Source organism: Emydura macquarii, unplaced genomic scaffold (assembly GCF_026122565.2).
Source record: "Emydura macquarii macquarii isolate MOO-44397 ecotype Brisbane River unplaced genomic scaffold, CSIRO-AGI_Emac_v2 contig_499, whole genome shotgun sequence".
Classification (NCBI taxonomy): Eukaryota; Metazoa; Chordata; order Testudines; family Chelidae; genus Emydura; species Emydura macquarii.
This window is the reverse complement of record NW_027130636.1, coordinates 1,321,363-1,341,038: the sequence shown is the minus strand read 5'-3', so window position 1 is coordinate 1,341,038 and position 19,676 is coordinate 1,321,363. Positions and strand designations below refer to the sequence as shown.

The window sequence follows — 19,676 nt, the reverse complement described above, 5'->3', positions numbered from 1 at the left end:
CCTTCCACAGAGCCAGGATTTCACCCCAAGAATGGACAGTTTTGACACAATAGTACAAGGCAAGGATCAGTCTTATCAAACATCCCAGTAATTACTATTATTAAGGTGTCTTAGTCATGGATCAGGCCCCCATTGTGCAGGGTGCTGTACAGACAGAACCAAATGACATTCTCTGTGCCAAATCTATTATAGTCCAATGGGATTTCACTGTAGGGTAACTACTTCATACATTCTCTTCTGTGCATTTTGCAGGTAGAGGTGCGTGACAAAGAGGTTGAGGGCTCGCTCACCTTTTCCTATTCAGCCTGCTAGATATGGGCACACACACACACACACACACTCTTGTGTGCTATATGTGCAGAAACCTACACACCCATTGCGAGAAGGGCTGAGATGACGGATTGAATAAAAAATGCTTGCTTGCTGTTAACTGAACTGTTGACCCGTGATGTGCTATAGAAGGCACCCAAGACATTGCAGCGTCCTGGCTGTAAAATGTGGCATTTGGACGCTGTTGGTTTTCTTTGTTTGTTTTTTCCCCATGGATTTGAAGGCCAGAAGGGGCCATTGTGATCACCTAGTCTGACCCCCTGCGTAGCATGGGTCAGAGAACGGCCCCAAAATAATTCCTAGAGAAGAGTTTTTTAAAAACAAACAAACAAAAAAACAACACATCCAATCTTGATTTAAGAGTTGCCACTGGTGAAGAATCCGCCATGACGCTCGGTAAATTGTTCCAATGGTTAACTTCCCTCTCTGTAAAAATGTAGGCTTTATTCCTAGTCTGAATGTATCTAGCTCCACCGCCCAGCATTAGATCATGTTAAATCTTACTGTGCTAGACTTAAGAGCCCCCTCTATCATACCTTTTCATAAGGGGGGACAATACAGTTAATGGAAAGCAAAAGTTTTATTCCATCATGGGTGAAGAATAAAAACCAAGGAAAAGCAAAAAGCAGAATCATATTCTGGAAACGCAGGCTTTATAGCAGAATCTGATATCCCATCAGGCCTAGCTTCCTTAAAAGAACAGTAACACAAGTAGAGCTTGAACTGACAAGTAGCATGAAGCAAGGTTTTCATGCACAAGAGCCCACTCTAGTGGTGAAAACAGAATCTTGTTTGATGTGCAATTGAAACGAAATATAAGGCAGACTGAACAGGGCAGCCTCCTGAATAGAACATCACCTCTCCAAAGTCTCTAACCCCCAGTCTATGTCTTTAGGCACCAGAACGCATGTGAGTTCATCCATCCACACACACACCCCTCCTTTTAGAGGCCCCTGCATACAGTGGGACATCCATCCATAAAGTGAAGAGGCTATCCTCATCTACTCCTCTTTATGCTCTGCATCATCTTGCTTTCCATAGTTGCTGCCACTTGTTCCAGAGTCAGGAACCCAAGCAGCAATCACTCCTCCCTTCGCAAAGCACTTGAAGTTCCCCAACAAAACCCAGTTGGGAACATGGCCAGTTGGGAACAATATCCCACCTGGGTCTCAACCACCCCATTCTCCCAACCAGGAGAGCAAACAAACTCCTCCTGACCCAAAGAATGTTTGAGACACCGAGCCGGCGTGTAAAACACCGAAATGAAAGTCAGCGGGCAATGAAAATCGCCAAACTATTCAGATCCCGGCACAGAACCAGCACACTGTCTCACCCCAATGAAATGGGAAATGTGCAAACCTCACTAAAATACAGAATGAGCTGGTGTGGAAAGTGGGAGAGACAGCCCAATGCAAACAGAGAGGAATGACTATGCAGCTAGCGTGACAGTGGACAGAAGGAAATGAAGAGACATTACTTTCATTCCAGTTTCCCAAATACAGGGGAACACAATGGAGATATTTCCTCAGATTATCAGAAACTATCAAAGCCTCCCCATGAAAAACTGTACCTAATTCAGGGAGAGAAGAGAGAGATGACAGGGAGGGCATCCCGCTATGGGACAGCTTGGTGCCAAAACAAGTCTGGACAATAATGAGAAATAAACAGGAGATCAAACCCCGAAGATGCTGTGAAGCCCAGCCCTGAGCAGCCTGTATCTACCTCTGGCAGATAACTAAGGAGTTGATCTCTTTTTATTTGTGTGTTGGCAACACTTGTATAGCTTGTCATGTCAATACGGTGTTAGTGATCTGAAAAACTAAGCTGTTTGAAGACTCAGGAAGTGCTGCAGTATCACCTTTAATTCTTCTGTGAGCCTTGCTGGGAGGGGTGCTACCTAATAAATCCATATTCCAGTTTCCACCAAAGTGTTCTCTCTCTTTTCCCTTGAGATCAAGAGTCATGGGGCAACATTTTTCAAAACATGTCTACACTAGCACTTCTGTCAGCAAAACATTTGTTAGGGGTGTGAAAGAACACCCTCTGGATGACATAAGTTTTGACGCTCTCCCACTGACATAGCTGCCGCTGCTTGTTGAGCTGGTTTGCTTATGTCGACGGGGGGAGCTCTCTCCCATTGGCATAATGCGCCTACACGAGTGATCTTACAGCGATGCAGCATCGGTACAGCTGTGCCACTGTAAGCTTGTCAATGTACACACGGTTTTAGGGTCCTAAATCCCATTTTCAAAAGTGGCTTAGGCACTGAGGAGCCTAAATCTCATTGAAAGTCAATGGGAACTAGGTTCCTAAATTACTTAGGTGCCTTGGCAAATATTACCCATGAACTGCCGGTGTGCATGTTCTTGACTTTTTACATGCTGGACAGGGTGTTTGATGCTTTAGCCTAAGATTTTTTATTACAATAGCTGAGCAGCATTGAAAACTTGGGAAGTAATAAAAGGATTCCTGTTTCTCTCTCTCATTTTCACTACAGGTCACTGGGATTCAATCCAACACCCATTACATTCCCATGGAAGTTGAATAAGGATTCAGAACAGTGCTGGATTTCTAGCCTCTCTTTTGCCTACCACAATCTTATTTTTTATTCCAGCCTCACTCAGTCTCTTAATTGTATCGACTTTCATCCTTCTGTTTTTCTCTCTCTTTCTGTTTTTATGGCCCTCATTTAGAAAGGATTTCATTGTTCCTAGTAGTATCATTAAACTATTTATTTAATACTTGTCATAGTGCTGGACATCCCTGTAACTTGCTTCCAGGAAATGCATATGTCCACTTTAGCCAGAGAAATACCATGATTGCCATGATGCTATATTGAGTGACAAACAATGAGGGGGCTAACATGTCAAGTAGTGATCCCATTTTCTGAAAGCTCTCTGAAGGGTTTTATCTATGAGTGGCAAAATGCAATTTTTATTTATTTTTATTTTTTGTAATTTTGATGGATAATATCCATGTTTATTTTTAAGCCTTTTTATTTTTATCTATTAAAATTTTCACATTTGCACAAAATTACGGCGCAGGGGTTCAGACAAGTATTTAATGACAGTAGATGTTGAGATTCCGAAAATGAAAGTTTTTTGACCATTAAACCACAAATTGTCAACCTCTTCTCAAAATAGACAAATTAAATATTCTTAAAGCAGACTAATAAGTTCTCAAGCAGTATTTTTCTTACCTTGCCTATCTGTAAATTTCAATCATTATGGATGGAGGTCTTTTGTGTTGGTTTCTGTGTGTATGGTGAAACTGACATTTAACCGACATTTACCAATAAAAATCTAATCCTTCCAAGCCTAGTTTTATCATTAATGGAGTTCATTTAACATACATGCTGTGTATGAGTTCATCCTGATCCCACGGGGCATTTAAAGGCGGAGGTCACTAGAAGGGCTTTCACCCAGCAATCAGGAGAACAGAAAATCCCAGGACCCAACCATTGGGGATGCTGCTCCTTTGCTTTTCTAGTTGCTATTAAGAATGCCCATTTCTCTCTTCACTTGCTAAAACTGATACTTGAAAATGCTGCCTGCTCTAATTTGGAAAGCAATCCTGTCTCCTGCTCTTTCTCTGTTCAAGTGTCACTTTCCCCACCTTCTTTCCCAACAAACTCTCTGCCTCGCCTGTGGTGGGGTTGGTCAGATCAGAGCAGGAATGTGGTGGCAAACAAGAGCACAGTGCTCTACACAAATTTGTGCATGGGACTTCCAAGTCTCTGTCCTTTGAGTACTTGGTAGTCATAGTAAATTTCAGCAAAGCTTTCTGTCCTCTGGGTTAGAAAGCAGAAACCATTATTCAATGGTATCACGGATGTGCAGCCAGCTAGCATGGAGATTTATTGCTCTCTCTTGGGTTCCTCTGTGGCCTCTGGGGCTTGTCTTCTCTGCAAAGTTAACTCAGGTTATAACTCGAGCATTTTCCCTAAATCAAGTCGCGTCCACACACAAAACCTCTTAACAGGCATGATGTGGTGGTGCTTTTAACTCAAGTGGGCTGGCCTGAGAGGAGATATAGACTAAAACTTGAGTAAGCACAATTTATTAGAGGCTAACATGACCGCTTTGTAGTGTGGACACAGGCTAGTGCCACTCAAGTATCTTTTATCCTCCAGTGCCTGCCTACAATTGCCCCCATGTGCCCAGAAAGGACAGACATGTTCTCCCACAAGTTCACTGAAAAGAATTCATAGAGTTCATGGCCCAGTGTGGCTACAGCAACTCATGTGTTATTTCACAAAGTGCTGCCACTCAGACTCCAGAGAAGCTAATTCAAGAGAAGGAACTTGAGTGAACGCTGCACTGAAGACAAACCTAAAGGGTTTACTCACGGTGGGAGAAATCAAGGTCTGGACAAGCCCTAGGTACTGGAGTGGGCCAAAAAATTTGAATCAGACCAGTTTCCTGTCAGAAAATGCCATTGCAATTAAACCAATTTTTTTTTTTGTTGCTGCAAAACTGTGTCAAGTGATGAAATGTCATTATGGCCAAAAATCGGAAAAAGCTTCAAAAATGTCAAATGAAAAGTTTTGACTTTTCATTTCATAGTGACTATTTGACTTGAAATGTATTTATTTCATATAAAAAAAATTAAAATGAAAAGGGTCAACATTTAAATAAGTTTCAAATTTATAAAAAAGACCCACATTTCAATTGACTCAGAACAAATTTTCTTTCCAGAATTTCATTCCACACAAAAAATTCGAAATTTTGGCTTTTCACTTGATTTGCCATGGAACTTTTTCCATCGGCTGGAAAGCTCTGCTTTTTGACCAGCTCTACCAGGCTTCACTGTTGTGAAGGTGGATAGCAAGAGCTGTGTGGACAGTGCAGGGCATCAGTTTGAGTGCCGTAGGACCTGATGGCCATCCACTCCACCCAGACTTGTCTCCAGACGTCTCAACGTTGTCGTGCCACTGGATTCAGACAAGCCCGGAGTAAGGTAACTCTGTGCAGCTTTCCCTCACTTAAATCCAATCACGCGTTAGTCATGACATCAAACCAACCAGTGATGTCATGGTCAGCGAAGGATGAATAACAAAACCACTAGGCAACATTTAAACACTACAAGCAATGACCATTCCTGAACCCCTGGGGTTGTCGGAGGGGTTATGAAGTAGAGAACAGACAGGGTTTAGTTGTAATGAATATAAAAAGAATTATTTTCTCTGGCCAATAGACAGGGCAGACGGATAACAGCTCCCTGCCCCAAAGTGGTTACAGTCCAAAGGACAAGAGGAAATAAACAGCACCAAACAAGAGATCTAGCTTCAGAATGAGAGACAGAATCGAACATAAACAGTGGTCTGCGTGTGTATGCGACTCCATAGGTCCATCTGTACTTTTACTTTTTTTTTTTAAGAATTCATTTGCCACCTGCGTGTGCTATGATCCTACCGGAATATTTGTCCCTTAACATCGTCAGGTTTTCACCAAGTGGTCTAAGATGGTTTTTAGCAGCTGAAAGATGTTATAATTGATTAGTTTACTTGTACTGCGGTACCACACAGGGGCCCAAGTCAGGATTGGGGCCCTATTCTGCTAGAGGCTGTATAAACACACAGGATGGCATGGTCCCAGCATGATAGAGGCCACATGGCGATTTTGCCCATTTGGTTATTTATTTATTCAGACATATCAAACTGGACCTCTGGGTTTTCAACAGAGTAGTGCCATACATCATTCACGTACCATACCTAACATAGCAAACCCGTATAAAGCTCCGTCCCCCCTCCAATTATATAATCCACTTATAAGGGCGATAATCACTTACAAAGCAAAATATCCCACTACCCCGAACCCTCCCCAACTCCCATCACTAACCTCTCAACCTGAGAAAATAGCCGGGCTTTGCCGCCAGGCTGGAAGGTTGGCCAAATCAAGCTCTTTTGGACCTGGCCAGCACTCAGCATGTTGGATGGTACATAAGAGGAGCTTAAACTTTTGGGGCCCCATCATGCAATCCTGGGCGAGCACCACTGGAAAAATGGTGCGAGTATGTGCTGCCCACCAGAAGGACCACCTGGCTGGGCCGTTACAGTGAAGATACTCATCAGTATCACCAGCGGGCAGGTGTCTCTTGGCCAGAAGATCGCTCTAAATATAAATGCCAGGGTCGAACCGCTTCTGTGAGCCGGGAGGAGCCAAGAGGAATGAAAGCGGAGTAGCCAAGGTGCTTGTGTGTCTATTTCCAGGGAGCTCAGGGCCATAGGGGTCCATCCTGATTTGGGGAGATGAAGCAGGCTTTCCAGAAGGCAGCGCAGCTGAAGTGGCAGGCTCAGCAAGACGCTGGAGGGGGTGATTAGTATGGAGACATGGGAAAACAGCTGGGCTCTGTTTTTTTCCCCAAAGTGAGAATGGGATTCCATATTTTCTAATGCCAGGAGGGCCCACTGTGATCATCCCCAGTGTTTCTCCACCTTTATGTGCTAGCGACCCCCCTTTGGATTTAAAAAAATTGTGCTTCCCTTTCCCCCACCCACTAAGACTTAAAAAATGGTGACCTCCCCACTTTAAATATCATTACGTACATTTTGAGTAATACTCAATGCTGGCGTTAGCGGGTGGCAAACAGGACAATTGCCTGGGGCCCCTGCCACAGGGAGCCCCACAAAGCTAAGTTACAAAACTAAGTTACCAGGCCTGCACTTGCAACTCCCCGAAACCCATTTTAACACAGGCCCTACAACTTCCCCGCAACACTTTGTATCTCCTTTGTCTCGTTTCGTTCTGGCAGTGAGCGTAGGGTCAGTGAATGCAGAGTGACTAGACTTTTGTCTGACTGTAATGATTCATCTACCTACTTAGAAGCTATCCATAAATCGGTCTCTGCTCACTGGTTTACTACACAACTTCCAAATCAATCTGCATTGCCTATCTCCATCAGTCAGTCCTTCTGTATCGCTCCACTTCAGTGCTGAGACTATCTGCTAAGTCTATACATCCATAGACTGAACGTGTTTGCTCTGTGACTATTAATTGCTGTCTCTACACATCCCGATTTGCTGCTTCCCTCTTTCAGTTTACTGGCCGTAACCGTATCTATTTGTACGCAGTGTTGTTGTAGCCGTGTCGGTCCCAGGATATTAGAGAGACAAAGTCGGTGGGGGAATATCTTTTATTGGACCTACTTCCACTGGAGAGAGAGGCAAGCTTTTGAGTAATGCAGAGCTCTTCTCCAGGTCTGGGCAAGGTGCTCAGAGTGTCACAGCTACATACAAGCTGGGATAGATTGTTTAGCGTAAATAGTTAACACGTATTTCAAGGGACCATTCAAGGAGAAGTGTCCCATTAACACCCTTCCAATCATGGGGGGAAAAGAAAGTGAGGGAAGCCGCTGGGGTGGGGGTTGTTAGTGGGTTACAGATGGCTGTAAGAAGCCATAAATCCAGTGTCTTGGTTCAGTCCATGATTTTTAGTATTTAGAAAAGTTATGAATTTCAGTGCTCAGGCCTGTCTTTTCAATGTGTTGTGCAGGTTTCCTCTGGGGAGGAGTCCTTTGGACTGACAGGTCAGATGAAGAGTGATCGCTTTGTGAGAAGTGGTCACCCACCAGTGACAGGCGGTTTTCGTCTTTTATCATTTTCCTGCGTGAGCTCATTCGAGAATGTCATGATTATCTGGTTTCACCCACATAGCTGCTATTGGGCATTGAATGCACTGGGTGAGGTGCACCACCTGTTGTGATAGGCGCACGTAGGAGCCATGGCTCTTGACAGGTGCGTTGGGCGGGGTGTTGATCATCATAGCAGTGGAGATAGGTCTGCAGATTTTGCATCTGTTGTTTTGGCAGGGTTCGGTGCTGCTTTGAGTTGGTGCGTCCCAGTCTGTGAGGAACTTCCTTCTGATGATAAGGTTGGGGGACTGTTTTTCAGGCCAGAAGTTGGGGTTCAGGAAAAATTTCCTTGAGGATGGGGTCCCTATTGAACATGGGTTGTAGCTGTTTGATGATATTCTCATGGATTCCAGTGTGGGGTGGTAGGTGACAACTAGGGGTGTGCAGCCGGAGGGCTTTATTTTTGTATTGAAGCAGGTTCTCTCGGGGTATTTGATTGCCCATTCCCTAATTTGATCTATTTCTCTGATGGAGTGTCCTTGTTTGGTGAAAGTGGTTGTGAGTTTCCCAGACCCGAAGAAGAGCGCTGTGTAAGATCAAAAGCTTCCCTCTCTCCACAACAGAAGTGGGTCCAACAGAAGATATTACCTCCCCTCTTGTCTCTCCATATCTATTTGTCAAAGGCTGGCTCTTCTGCCCATGCAGCAAAGGCAGTCTTGTAAAGCAGCAAAATCTCAAGGACAACAAAATGTTTAGTGACTCATTAAGTAGGGGTGAAGTTCACTCCAACCACCTAAAATCCATGTCTTCAGGTTCCATAGGAGAGAAGGGAGGGGCAGCTGGGAGATGAAGTCCAGCCCTCCAATTTAGGGCTAGGATGTGGGACTGCTGCAGAGCCCTCTCCGCCCTGCCCCCCAGCTTGCTACTCCAACCTGTAAGCTGGAATACAGGCTGCAGCCCCTCCAGCCATGGCTGCACAAGGTCCTGGGGCCAATGGAGCAGTGTAAATGCAGATATGCTGCCCCCTCCCCTGGCCCTTTCAGGCAGGGAAGTTAATGGGCCAGGTCACAGGCAGCTCCTGCAGCAGAGATGAACAAGTGGGGTGGTTCCTTGCTTCCTTTGCTCCCTTGTACACTTGGTCAAAACTAGTCTTGCCCAAACTGTGGTCATCTCTTGGCCAAGTCAATCCTTTCAGAAATTTACGAGCTTGAGAAAACTGGGGATGACAACAGATCCTGCATTTCAGTCTGAACAGACGTTGCCGAGATGGGCGAACTCTGTAGAGTAGAGTTGTGTCCGTGCTTTCCCATGACTGAGAACCCACGGAGAATCACCACATTGTGCAAAGGATCATGTTAGCAAATGCACACACTCAAATCAATCACAAAACACCCCATGTTAATTCCCTCCCAATCGCTGCATACACAATGTGCATTGCTCCATAGCCTGCCGGGGAATGCCCTGACATACCACAGTCTCCCCCCCACCATGGCCTCTCCTATTAAATCCTTACCGCAAAGTGGGGTGAGACCCACCAGGCATTTTTGATCATTGGCAGGCTTTTGGATGAGTGCTGTGCAAATTAATGAAGTTCTACTGGGGAGGGATAATTACAAAGGCAGTGCCTGAAGCTTTCCACCCTGAATTACCATCAACCAACGGCCTATGGCAGCCTATATTGCCCCTTAGAGCTGGTTTTAATCTCTGACAGTATTAGTGTTATTCCTATTACAATTTAGCATATCGGTATCTAGCTCCACTGGGTCCCACTCTCTAGCCTTTCATTTTTTAGTCCAGACCCCACTGGTAGCTTTTGGTGCAATATGTGCTGATTCATAATATATCGGCTTGAAAACCCCCATGCCATGGATGTAAAAGGCAGCACAGATGCAGAATGTGAAGGCTTTCGTAGCTAACACCACAGCTGCATGTGGGAATGCAAGGATGAGAAGCTGTCAGGGCCAACTCTTTGATTGGCAGGACGCATATGTTACTGTGTCTCACGTGCCCACAGACCAGCTGTTCCCACCCGACCTGCAGCACCCTGAACATGGCTGTGCCTCTTCTGCCCATTATTAATTAGCGAGCATCTGCAGAGATGGGGGAAGCTTGGAATTCATCCTTTCTCGCTGCTGTGGAGAAGAGGAAACATGAGGCTTTCCCCCTCTCTCTGGAATCAGCTACACACAAACATGCACCCATTTAACTAAGCCGGTTTAGCTAACCCAGGACAAACCCCAAGTGTGGACTCTCTCTTCTTTTGATTTCAGAGTGGCTTATTTTAGTTTAGCTTAAACCTCTCCCTTATGGCTTCTTCTGGTTTAGCTTTCAAACCAAAGAAGAGTGTACCGCTAGCCTTTTGCAGTGGTTTAATTAAATGGTTTTTAAAAATCACACCTTTAGTGTAACTCTGCATGCCCTCAAGCACTGTTTCTCTGGGGGATGATCTCCAGACCTTAGCACTTCTCTTATGGTGGGGAGGTGATTTGGGGCTTACCCTATACACCCCCCTCCATATCTCTCCATCTCCCCACCATTGCCAACTCCCCCTGTCCCCATTGCTGTCACCCATCTCAATTTCTGTGTTCCCCATGTCTCCCCATCTGACCATTTGTGTCCCCATGGACACTCACGAACACTCACCAAGTTGCACCAGTTTAACTCAAGATATGATTCTAAACGGACTTCATGAAACCCCTGCAACTTGGTGTGGACACTCTATACCTGTTTAAGAGTGGCTTAAATAACTTTAGCATACGTCAATTTCTAACTGATTTACACTAATCCATCTTACACTCTTAACCCAATGGAAGGGTGTCCATACTGATCTCACTATATCCATGTCTAAACCGATTCAGTTAAATCAGTGCACAAACCATTTGCAGACAAGGCTTTAGTCTCTTGTCCACACCCCAGAGGCTTTGCTCCCCATATCTTTCATGTCCCTGACTGTGCTTGATTAAATCTCATTGTCCTCATCTTTCTCCCCAGTTATCCCTGGACACACAAACCCATCCTTGGGCCCTCGGACAAATGGACTGATTTCCAGAGGGGCTAGACACTTGCAGCTGCCATTAAAATTAATGGGAGCTGAGGTTGCTCAGCACCTCTAAAAATCAGGCCATCTATTCAGTTGCCTATATAAGGATTTGTCTGACATTAGGCCCACAAGTTTGACAATCTGGGCCATAGGCATTGCCATACCAATCACACAAATAGGCCTTCTAATCCAGTATCCTGTCTCCTGCAGTGTCTAGCACCAGACAACACTTCAGAGGAAGATGCAAGAAGCCCTACAATGGACAATTCTGATGTAATCTGCCCAAAGAGGTTTCTTCCTGACCCCAGAGTTGGTTGGTGCCCTGAAGCATGAGAGTTTATACTCTAATCATTTGTAGCCTCTGTTATGTAGCTGTGGATCTTGGTCAGGACTGAACTCTGGGGGCTGGGTTTAAAAATCCTGGGCAGCACAGTTAGACCAGGAGATATGAGAAGAAAAAAAAAAGGATGGTCCAAGGGTTAAGGAACCTCCCTGGGACTGAGCAGACATGGGTTCAATTCACTGTTCTGACACAGACTCCATGAGTGACCTTGTGCAAGTCACTTAGTCTATCTATCCCTTGTTTCCCCATCTCTAAAATGGGGATAATTGCTACCGGGGTAAAGATAGTAAAGACTGTGACATGCTCAGGCAGAATGGTAATGAGGGTTATGTAAGTGCATTAACTAGACCTATGGGTGTTTCTGAATGATCCATAAAGCATTCTCACTGCCTTACAGCTGGAGTGTTTTATATTTAAAATGCAGCCCTAATTTGAAAATAACTATGTAAGGCTGGACATTGTCTTACTCAGCAGTTCTGCTCCCAGCGTACACTCACATCTGCTGACTACAATAAAAAAATGGGAGGTTTTATTACTTTTTACTACTGTCCGCTCTGCAGAACCAGCACCGCACAGCTCTGGGAGAGGGAGCTAGAGTCCATTCTGCCTCAAAGATGAACTGAACAGTTAACCAGCTTGCATTTGCAGGGGCACCTGTGCTACCCCAGTCTTCACAGTCTTCCTCCAGTAATATGTGTGCATCCCACTGGAGACACAAAAGTTGCAGAGGTGCAACTGAGGAGATAATGTACTACAGTGGAGTGGCACTGATATAGTTAAGGGCAGCATTTGATCCAAATAAGCTTTATTACTGATGATGATTCACAAACCTGAAAGGACACAGCTTTATAGTCAGATCCCAGGCTGAGTTTGCAGGGGCTGGCAGCTAGGAGAAAACATCTTTGTATTTGTAAATTGAGCAAATTTGATATGGAAATGACTGAGACACAATAGATGTGGGACAGTCACAATACCTTTTATGAAAAGTCACTCTTCATAGCAGATTTTAATGCACTCTGCTGGCAATAATAAAATGAGGTGAAGCTTCAAGTTTAGGACTTGATTTGGCAAGCGTTGTGTATACAGGACTGTCAATAAACATAAGTAGGAATATGGCGTACAACATGACTGGGATCCAAGTAACAGAGCACAGCTTTGACATTAGCCACTTCGATCCTTAGCCTTTACTGTAATGGAAGAAGAGACTGCTCCATAACAGGGGAGCTGGGTCAGATAATTCCCTTGGGAAGTAGTTTGCTCAGCTAGAAGGTTAAAGATGGGTAAACACTGTGGAAAGCAAACCTTTAACTACTGGCTTGTCTGCACAGGGAAATTGACCAGGATAGTTATTATGGAATAGCTCTTCATGTGGACAATCTATTCCAGAATAAAAGTCACTTTATTCCCGAACAATTAGTGTGCTCACAAAGTACACTTTCAAATAAAGGGACTTTTATTCTGGAATAGAGAGTTCAACTGGGGAGGTATTCCAGAAAAGCTATTGCAAAATAGCTTATTCTGGTCAATTTCCCCATATAGACATGCCCTATGCACACAGTCTCTTTTGCTTCTTGTAAAGACTTGGACAGAAAGTTTGGACTTAGCTAGGTGGGACCAGTCACCTGTACAGCCCCAAAGTAATATGGCTCAGAACTGTCACATACAATCCAACTGCTGCGAAGCTACTAACAAAGGAACCTGGCAATCTGCCTCTATGTTTTGTTCAAAGAACTGAAAGCAAAAATTAGTCTGGGGAACTGTCTAATGTCTCCAGTCTACATATGAAAGAAATGCTAACAATGGTATGGGCCCACTACCAGATGGAGATGTTAAATTTGTTAACAACGAAGTAGAAAAGGCTGAAGCGTTAAATAAATATTTTGTTCTATATATGGAAAACAGCAGGATGATGTATTTGTATCACATCAGGATGATGAAGTACTAAGCATGATGTTAAACAACACCTACTAGGGATAAATAGTTTAAAATCAGCAGGTCCAGATAACTTGTACCCAAGAACCTCAAAAGAGTTGGCTGAGAAGATCTCTGGTCTGCTGATGTTAATTTTTTAATAAATCATGGAATGCTGGAGAAAGTCCAGAGGACTGAAAGAGGGTTAATATTGTGTGCCAATATTTTAAAAGGGCAAGCGGGATGACCCAAGTAACTATAGTCCAGTTAGCCCAACATCATAGCTGTAACAGATTTTTGTAAAGTATTTGCCTTAGTATTGCATGACATTCTGATTTAAAAATTCTGCTACGCAGTATCAACGGAGCACACGTTAAATGGCTTCAAAACTGGCTAACTGACAGATCTCAAAAAATAGTTGTCAGTGGGGAATCATCACTGAATAGGGGGTGTTTCTTATGGCACTTGACAGGGCTTGGTTGTAGGTCTGGCACTATTCAACATCTTCATCAGCGATCTGGAGGGAAACATAAAATCTCTGCTGATAATTTGTGAAGGACACAAAGATTGGCAGAGAGGTAAATAATTATGAGAAGAGGGCAGTTACACAGAGCGACATGGATTGCTTGTTAAGCTGACTCATTCAAAATATGTTTTAATATGGCAAAAGGCAAGGTCATACACCTAGGAACGAGGAATGCAAACCATGCCTGCAGGATGGAGGGCTGTATCCTAAAGAAGAGACTCCTAGGGGTCAGCATGGATAAGCAACTCAACACAAGCGCTTGTATAACACTGTGGCAAAAAGGGTTAATGCAATCCTTTCCTGTATAAACAGGGAGGTGATTTTACATGTGTATATGGCATCAGTGAGACCAATACAGGTATACTGGATACCGTTCTGGTGTCCACATTTGAAAAAGAATGTTAAAAAACTGGAGAGGGTGAAGAAAAGATCCAAAAACGACATAAGAGCTGAAGATAATGCCCGACAGTGAGAGACTTCCAGAGCTCAGTCTGGTTATTTTATCAAAAGAAGATTCAGAGGTGACTTGATGATAGAGTATAAGCACCTTCATGGGCAGAAAATGGCAAGCTCTAAAGGGCCCTGTAATCAAGTGGAGAAAGCCAGAACAAGAATCAATTACTGGAATTTGAAGCCTGACAAATTCAAAATTAGAAATAAGCCTCAGATTTCTAATAGCAAGCGTTATTAACCAATGGAACAATCCACCAACGGGAGTGGTAGATTCTTTGTCTCCTGATGTCTTGGATCAAGACTGGATGACTTTCTGGGTGAGATTTTTTTAGCCAAATGAAAGCTATGGCGCTAAGTACATGGGTAACAGTGAAATCCTTTGGCCTGGATTATATAGGGGGTCAGAAAAGATGATCTAATGGTCTCTTCTGGCCTCAAAAGCAATGAAGCTAGGAATACTGACTGAAATGGCCCATGCTTCAATACTCTGTTTAACACAATCTACCATTGATACACTATGCATTTATAGATTAATTTATTTAGTATGAAAGTTAGTTACCTACAAAAAGCTTCCCAAGTATCTTGGGAAAATAGTTCTTCTCCCCACCCCCAGGGCAGTATCTGCTCAAATTCCTGGCTCCGTGGAGGTATCAGCACTAATAACCATGACAGGCCCTCGGCTCTGGAGCAACCTTGTGTGCATTTGCTCCTCTGAAGGTTTTTGACATTCTCCTAAAATTTGGGTTTCACAGAACAGTGCTGGGGACGTGCACAAGGGAGCAAAAAGGAACCTGCTAACCCCAGGTGAAAGGGAGAGGGGAACGGGGATGATCGTGAAGCATTTAAAACCGGTTGCGAGTTCTCTATTTGGTTTTTGCTTTGCAACCAGTAAACTCCCCTTTAGGATTTAAGAAAACACAGGGCAGGCAGTGGATTGAGTCTTGCTCTAAAACTCAAATCTCTTTACTCATCCTGGGGTAATAGGCAGCTGTCAGGGGCTCAGAGCCACCCTTGCTTTCTTTATAACTAAATGGAAGGGGAGGTGCAAAAATGCTTTGCTGTTGGAACACAGGGTCCCAGTATGGAAAAGTTGAGACCCAGTGCCGTAAAAACATCCACAGCTAGCTGACAGCACAATGTGCCAGTCTCCGAGAGCATGTCTACACTTCAAACACTACAGCAGTATGCTCAGCACAGCAACGGGACAGATTCTCCTGTCTCTGTAGGCAATCCACCTCCTCCAGAGGCGGTAGCTAAGGCAACAGAAGAATTCTTCATTTGACCTAGCACTGTCTGCCCTGGGGGCTACATTATCATAGTGAGGTGGCACAGGGGTATGGAGTTTTCACATCCCTGAGCCACGTAGCTAGGCCGATGAAATTTTTAAGTGTAGACCAGCTGGCCCAAGAAAGGCTTTTGTTTTGATTTCTAAATTGACTGTCTTTTTGTTCTGTGTTTGTACCAGGCCTAGCTCAATGGCTTCCTGGTCCAGGACGGAGGGCTTGTCTACAGGGGACCCTCAGGAAAGTCAATCTGAATTAACTAAAGGTGTAAATTAAAAGTGTATTAGTTGAAACTGGACAGTCTCATTCAGAACTAAAGTGGCCTTAAAGGTAATTCTGATAAAGTTTCCTTAGTGACCTCAAGTAACAAGCCCTAAGACTCCCAGGCACCATGAGTATACAAATAAATAAAGCAATTGGCCAAAGGAATCCAAAAGAGTAACCTGAAAATCCCTTGCTTGCAATGGAGCAAACAGCATTTTCTCTTTCGAACAGGAATTAATTAAGCATCCTCTCTCTTTTTCTTTTCTTCCTGGTCCTGTTTGCTCACTCCCTCCAGTATCCCTTCCATTTAGAAGACATCAAATGCTTATTAATTATGTTTGACGAGGACGGAGTGTAGTTAGCACTAATACCGTAAAGAATGGCTCAGTGGGGAGCGATCCACAAGAAAGGATATGTCGGCCATGTCTGGCTAACGAGTCAGACCTGAGTTTACAATGCCTGCAGATACCTCTAAAACAAACACACAGACACACCCAGGTACACAAAGACAGACAAGCACAGGCTCTCCCACACAAAAATACACACAGAAGCATGAATACCCTTGAATGCAGTGAATGGATGTAGACTCAGTCTCACATAAAGCGCATAAGCTCCAGACACTGAAACAGATGTACAGAAAGCGTCTACGGGGAGACACAGAAATATGCCCGGACAAACCCCGCCCGTGATCAGAGACAAAACCACAATACATGCAGGTGTCTGCATATTAGCATCCAGCGGCTCCTGTCCAGACACCAGGACTTCATGGGGGGAAGCACTGCACATACCCACAGGCTGGCATGGTCCTTGCCTCTAAGATCTGACAGTCTAATTTCAGACAGGACGCTATAAGTGAGTCTGGTTAACAAGAGACAAGCACAGCAGGGGAAGTGGGGACAACAGGAAAAAGTTCACATGCTTGCAAAGGACAGCTATGGACTCTGGATCCTACAAGGTGCTGAGGGCTCTGCCCTCATCCAGAGAAACACCAAAGCGCAGGTTCAACTTTCAGAATTCAGTGCATTAGGGTCTGTCTCCATGGCAGACAGACTCATGCCAGCGGGGTTCCAGGTAGCACATTGACGAGAGCCGCGTGGACGTTATAGCGCAAGCTATAGCTCAGGCTTTCAAGCCCACCCGACACCCTCGGTAGGTGCCTACATCCCTTAGTGTGCAATGCTGAGCTCATGCTTAAGCGCTCTCCTGTGTCTGGCCAGAGTGTTTGGTATCTTGCAGGATCAAGCCCCACAAGTACAAGCTGATGGTATAAAAGTCTTTAAAAAAATGTAATGATTAAATATCAGATGCGTATGTACCAGCAAATATCTGCCTTTCAGCATCTCCATCAATAGACATAGCGTTTCTTGTAGGTATCGCAAGAGAAGTAGGTCCCAAGGAATTCCTGGAAGTAGGAGAGCTTTCCCAGCTAGCTAAGGCAGGGATCTCCATCCATGCCTAGAACTTGGCACAGAAGAGGGTGTGAAGACAGTTGTGGGAAAAGCAGATGAATGGGCTTTCTCCTCTTGGAGAAAGGCCTGTAGATTTGGACTTAGATCACCAAGGACTGAAATGCAACAGCTGGTTTTAATACTAATGTGTTGCTGAGAACTTTAAAGGCAAGATTCATTTACTGAGGCTGGAAATGATCATTTTGTGGATATTCGCTCTCCTACGTATTTCCACCAACCAGAAGGGCCCACTATCTGTAACTGATTATAATTAATTTATAAAGAGAGCTCTCCCATGAATATTCATAATGGAACAATGGAATGATTATTGTTCTGTGAAGCAAAAGTGGGGGGGTTTTTGGGATGGGGATTGACAGAGAATGGTGAGCTAATGAGTAACCAGAGAGTCTGAATGATTACTGTAGTTTTATTACTGATTTACATGCACCTCTCATGCTGTCACTTCTCATGCAGCCTGCTATGGACGTATCATCATGTCATCTAAAGCTGTTCAGGGTTAGATGGCCTGATGGTAAAATCCCCTGCACCAGGCTACACTACAGCTCACATTATCAGTAGCACTGGTGTAGCCACACGTACTGAAAAACAAGGGATTTCTGAATGCAAAGGAGGCCTCTCCTGCACGTTTTCTCAGTGACAAACCTTCAACATGTGCCCCGAGCAAGCCCACAGGTGCTGGCTGGCTGGCTGCTCAACAGCGGTGCTACACACCACTCACTGTGTGATTGTTGGAAATGGCTCTGGCGTGGTGTGGCACAATCATCCATGGCTCCTATATAGCACTTTTCAACCAGTTGATTTTGAAGTGCTTTTTGAAGGTGATCGGGATAGTTATCCCCCTTTTACAGATGGGGATAGTGAGGCATGGAGAGGTAAGGTGATTTGCCTAAGGTCATCCAGCAGGCCAAGGGGAGAGTTGGGACTAGAACCCAGGTCTCCTGAGTCCCCGTTGAAAGCACTATCCATTAGGCAATCTGCCCTTCTCTACCCTACCAGCACGTCCAGGTTTGGGTGCCCTCACAAAAGTACAGTCTGTCAGGGATCTGACGACTGCACTGCCTGGCGGTTGGGAAATGGATGGTCTTTCCTGCTCTTGGCAGGCAAGTCAACAAATATGACCACCAGTCAAGTGATGGACAGCTATGCATAAACTAAAGGGTCAGGTGTGGGTACTTTGTGAGGTCAGCAAGTAAGAATAATTGTCTCCATATTCCAGCTAGGGAAACTGAGGCCCAGAAAGGATTCCTGAGTGGTGCTGTGATCTCCTGGGGGTTAGACCTGGACCAGCTAGCTTGGAGACCTGAGTTCTAGTCTTGGATTTGTCGCTGACTTCCTGCATGACCTAGGGCAAGTAGCTCAGGTTCTGGAAGTCTCAGTTTGTCCATCTGTAAAATGCAGCCAGTGAAAGAGGTGAGAATACAATCCAAGAGCTCTGGGCTTCCAAAACTGTGCAGTTGTGTTAGGGAAGCATCCCAGCCTCCAGGGAGAAGTGCATACTATCTCAGACTTCTTGGATTTCTTAGTAATGTCTCTGCCATGCCTGTAAAGTCTTTACACATTTAGATCAGTTCCACATTTCGTGGCACCTCCAGCATCCAAAGCTGTCTGTCAGCCAGCAGACAAACGCATCAACAAAGTCAACTATATATGTCTGCCCCCCACCATCAAAGATTTAGGTCAAGCACAGATATCTAATAGAGAATCTTGCATGAGCATGAAAATCTTCCACAACTATTGAACTAATTTCCTTCAAACATAGCTTATTCCTTTAGATCTTACCGAGATCTCCCAATGTACCAGGTCTGAAAAAACATTGGTTCAGCCACTGCTGAGTTACTCATGCACTTCTCACTGCCTGATGAGAACACGCAAAAGCTTGGAAATCCAAGTTCTGCACGCACACTTGTATAGACAACTTCTGATAATAGGGTTTCTTTAGTTCTTGTGTCAATACATAAGCCTTATAGACAACAAACTATTCTCAAAATGTACCCAATACAAGGCATATTTTTTATTTCAAGGGATGTGAACAAAGTGTTCAAATTCCATTCTTGGGGTTTATATCTTCAGCCAAACCTGCAGATAAAAATAAAGTCGTATTTCTTGCAACTGGGTGCAATTTATTCTCTCTCTATTACTTCTACAGATGAACATCATTTATATATATTTTGTATAATTTGTCTCTTTATTAATAACACCTCCTATTCTACCCTAAGCAGTTAAATGGAGCTTGCCTGGCACCCAGTTCCATTGATTTCCCATGTGCCTGTGGAGAAGCTATTATCAGCCCTAATCTCAAGAACGGTTAGGAGCCAGAAAAGCCTGGGAACACAGAGAAGCAATTTCTGAAACTTTCATCTTCCTTTTTCAATTCTTTTTTTCCTCGTTGTTTTTTGTTCTCACCTCCCTGCTCTCTCTCTTTTTTTAAATCTGATTTTATTTTCAGATGACTATTATTTTATCGTGCCCAGGAGAACTTTGTTTT

General features: G+C 44.2%; 1 protein-coding gene across 8 annotated transcripts in view; it reads right to left on the bottom strand.

Moving 5' to 3' along the window:
- The window catches only part of EPHB1 (EPH receptor B1), a 351,973-nt gene that overhangs the window by 138,457 nt on the left and 193,840 nt on the right, over positions 1-19,676 (bottom strand). Inside the window, exon 5 of one of the 8 annotated variants that reach the window (XM_067538722.1) lies at positions 9,957-10,034. The exons of the other annotated variants lie outside the window; for them this stretch is intronic. Coding sequence (XP_067394823.1) covers positions 9,978-10,034 — 57 coding nt within the window. The 3' untranslated portion in view covers positions 9,957-9,977. Of the gene's footprint in view, positions 1-9,956; positions 10,035-19,676 lie in introns of those variants that run through there. 8 annotated transcript variants of the gene reach the window in all.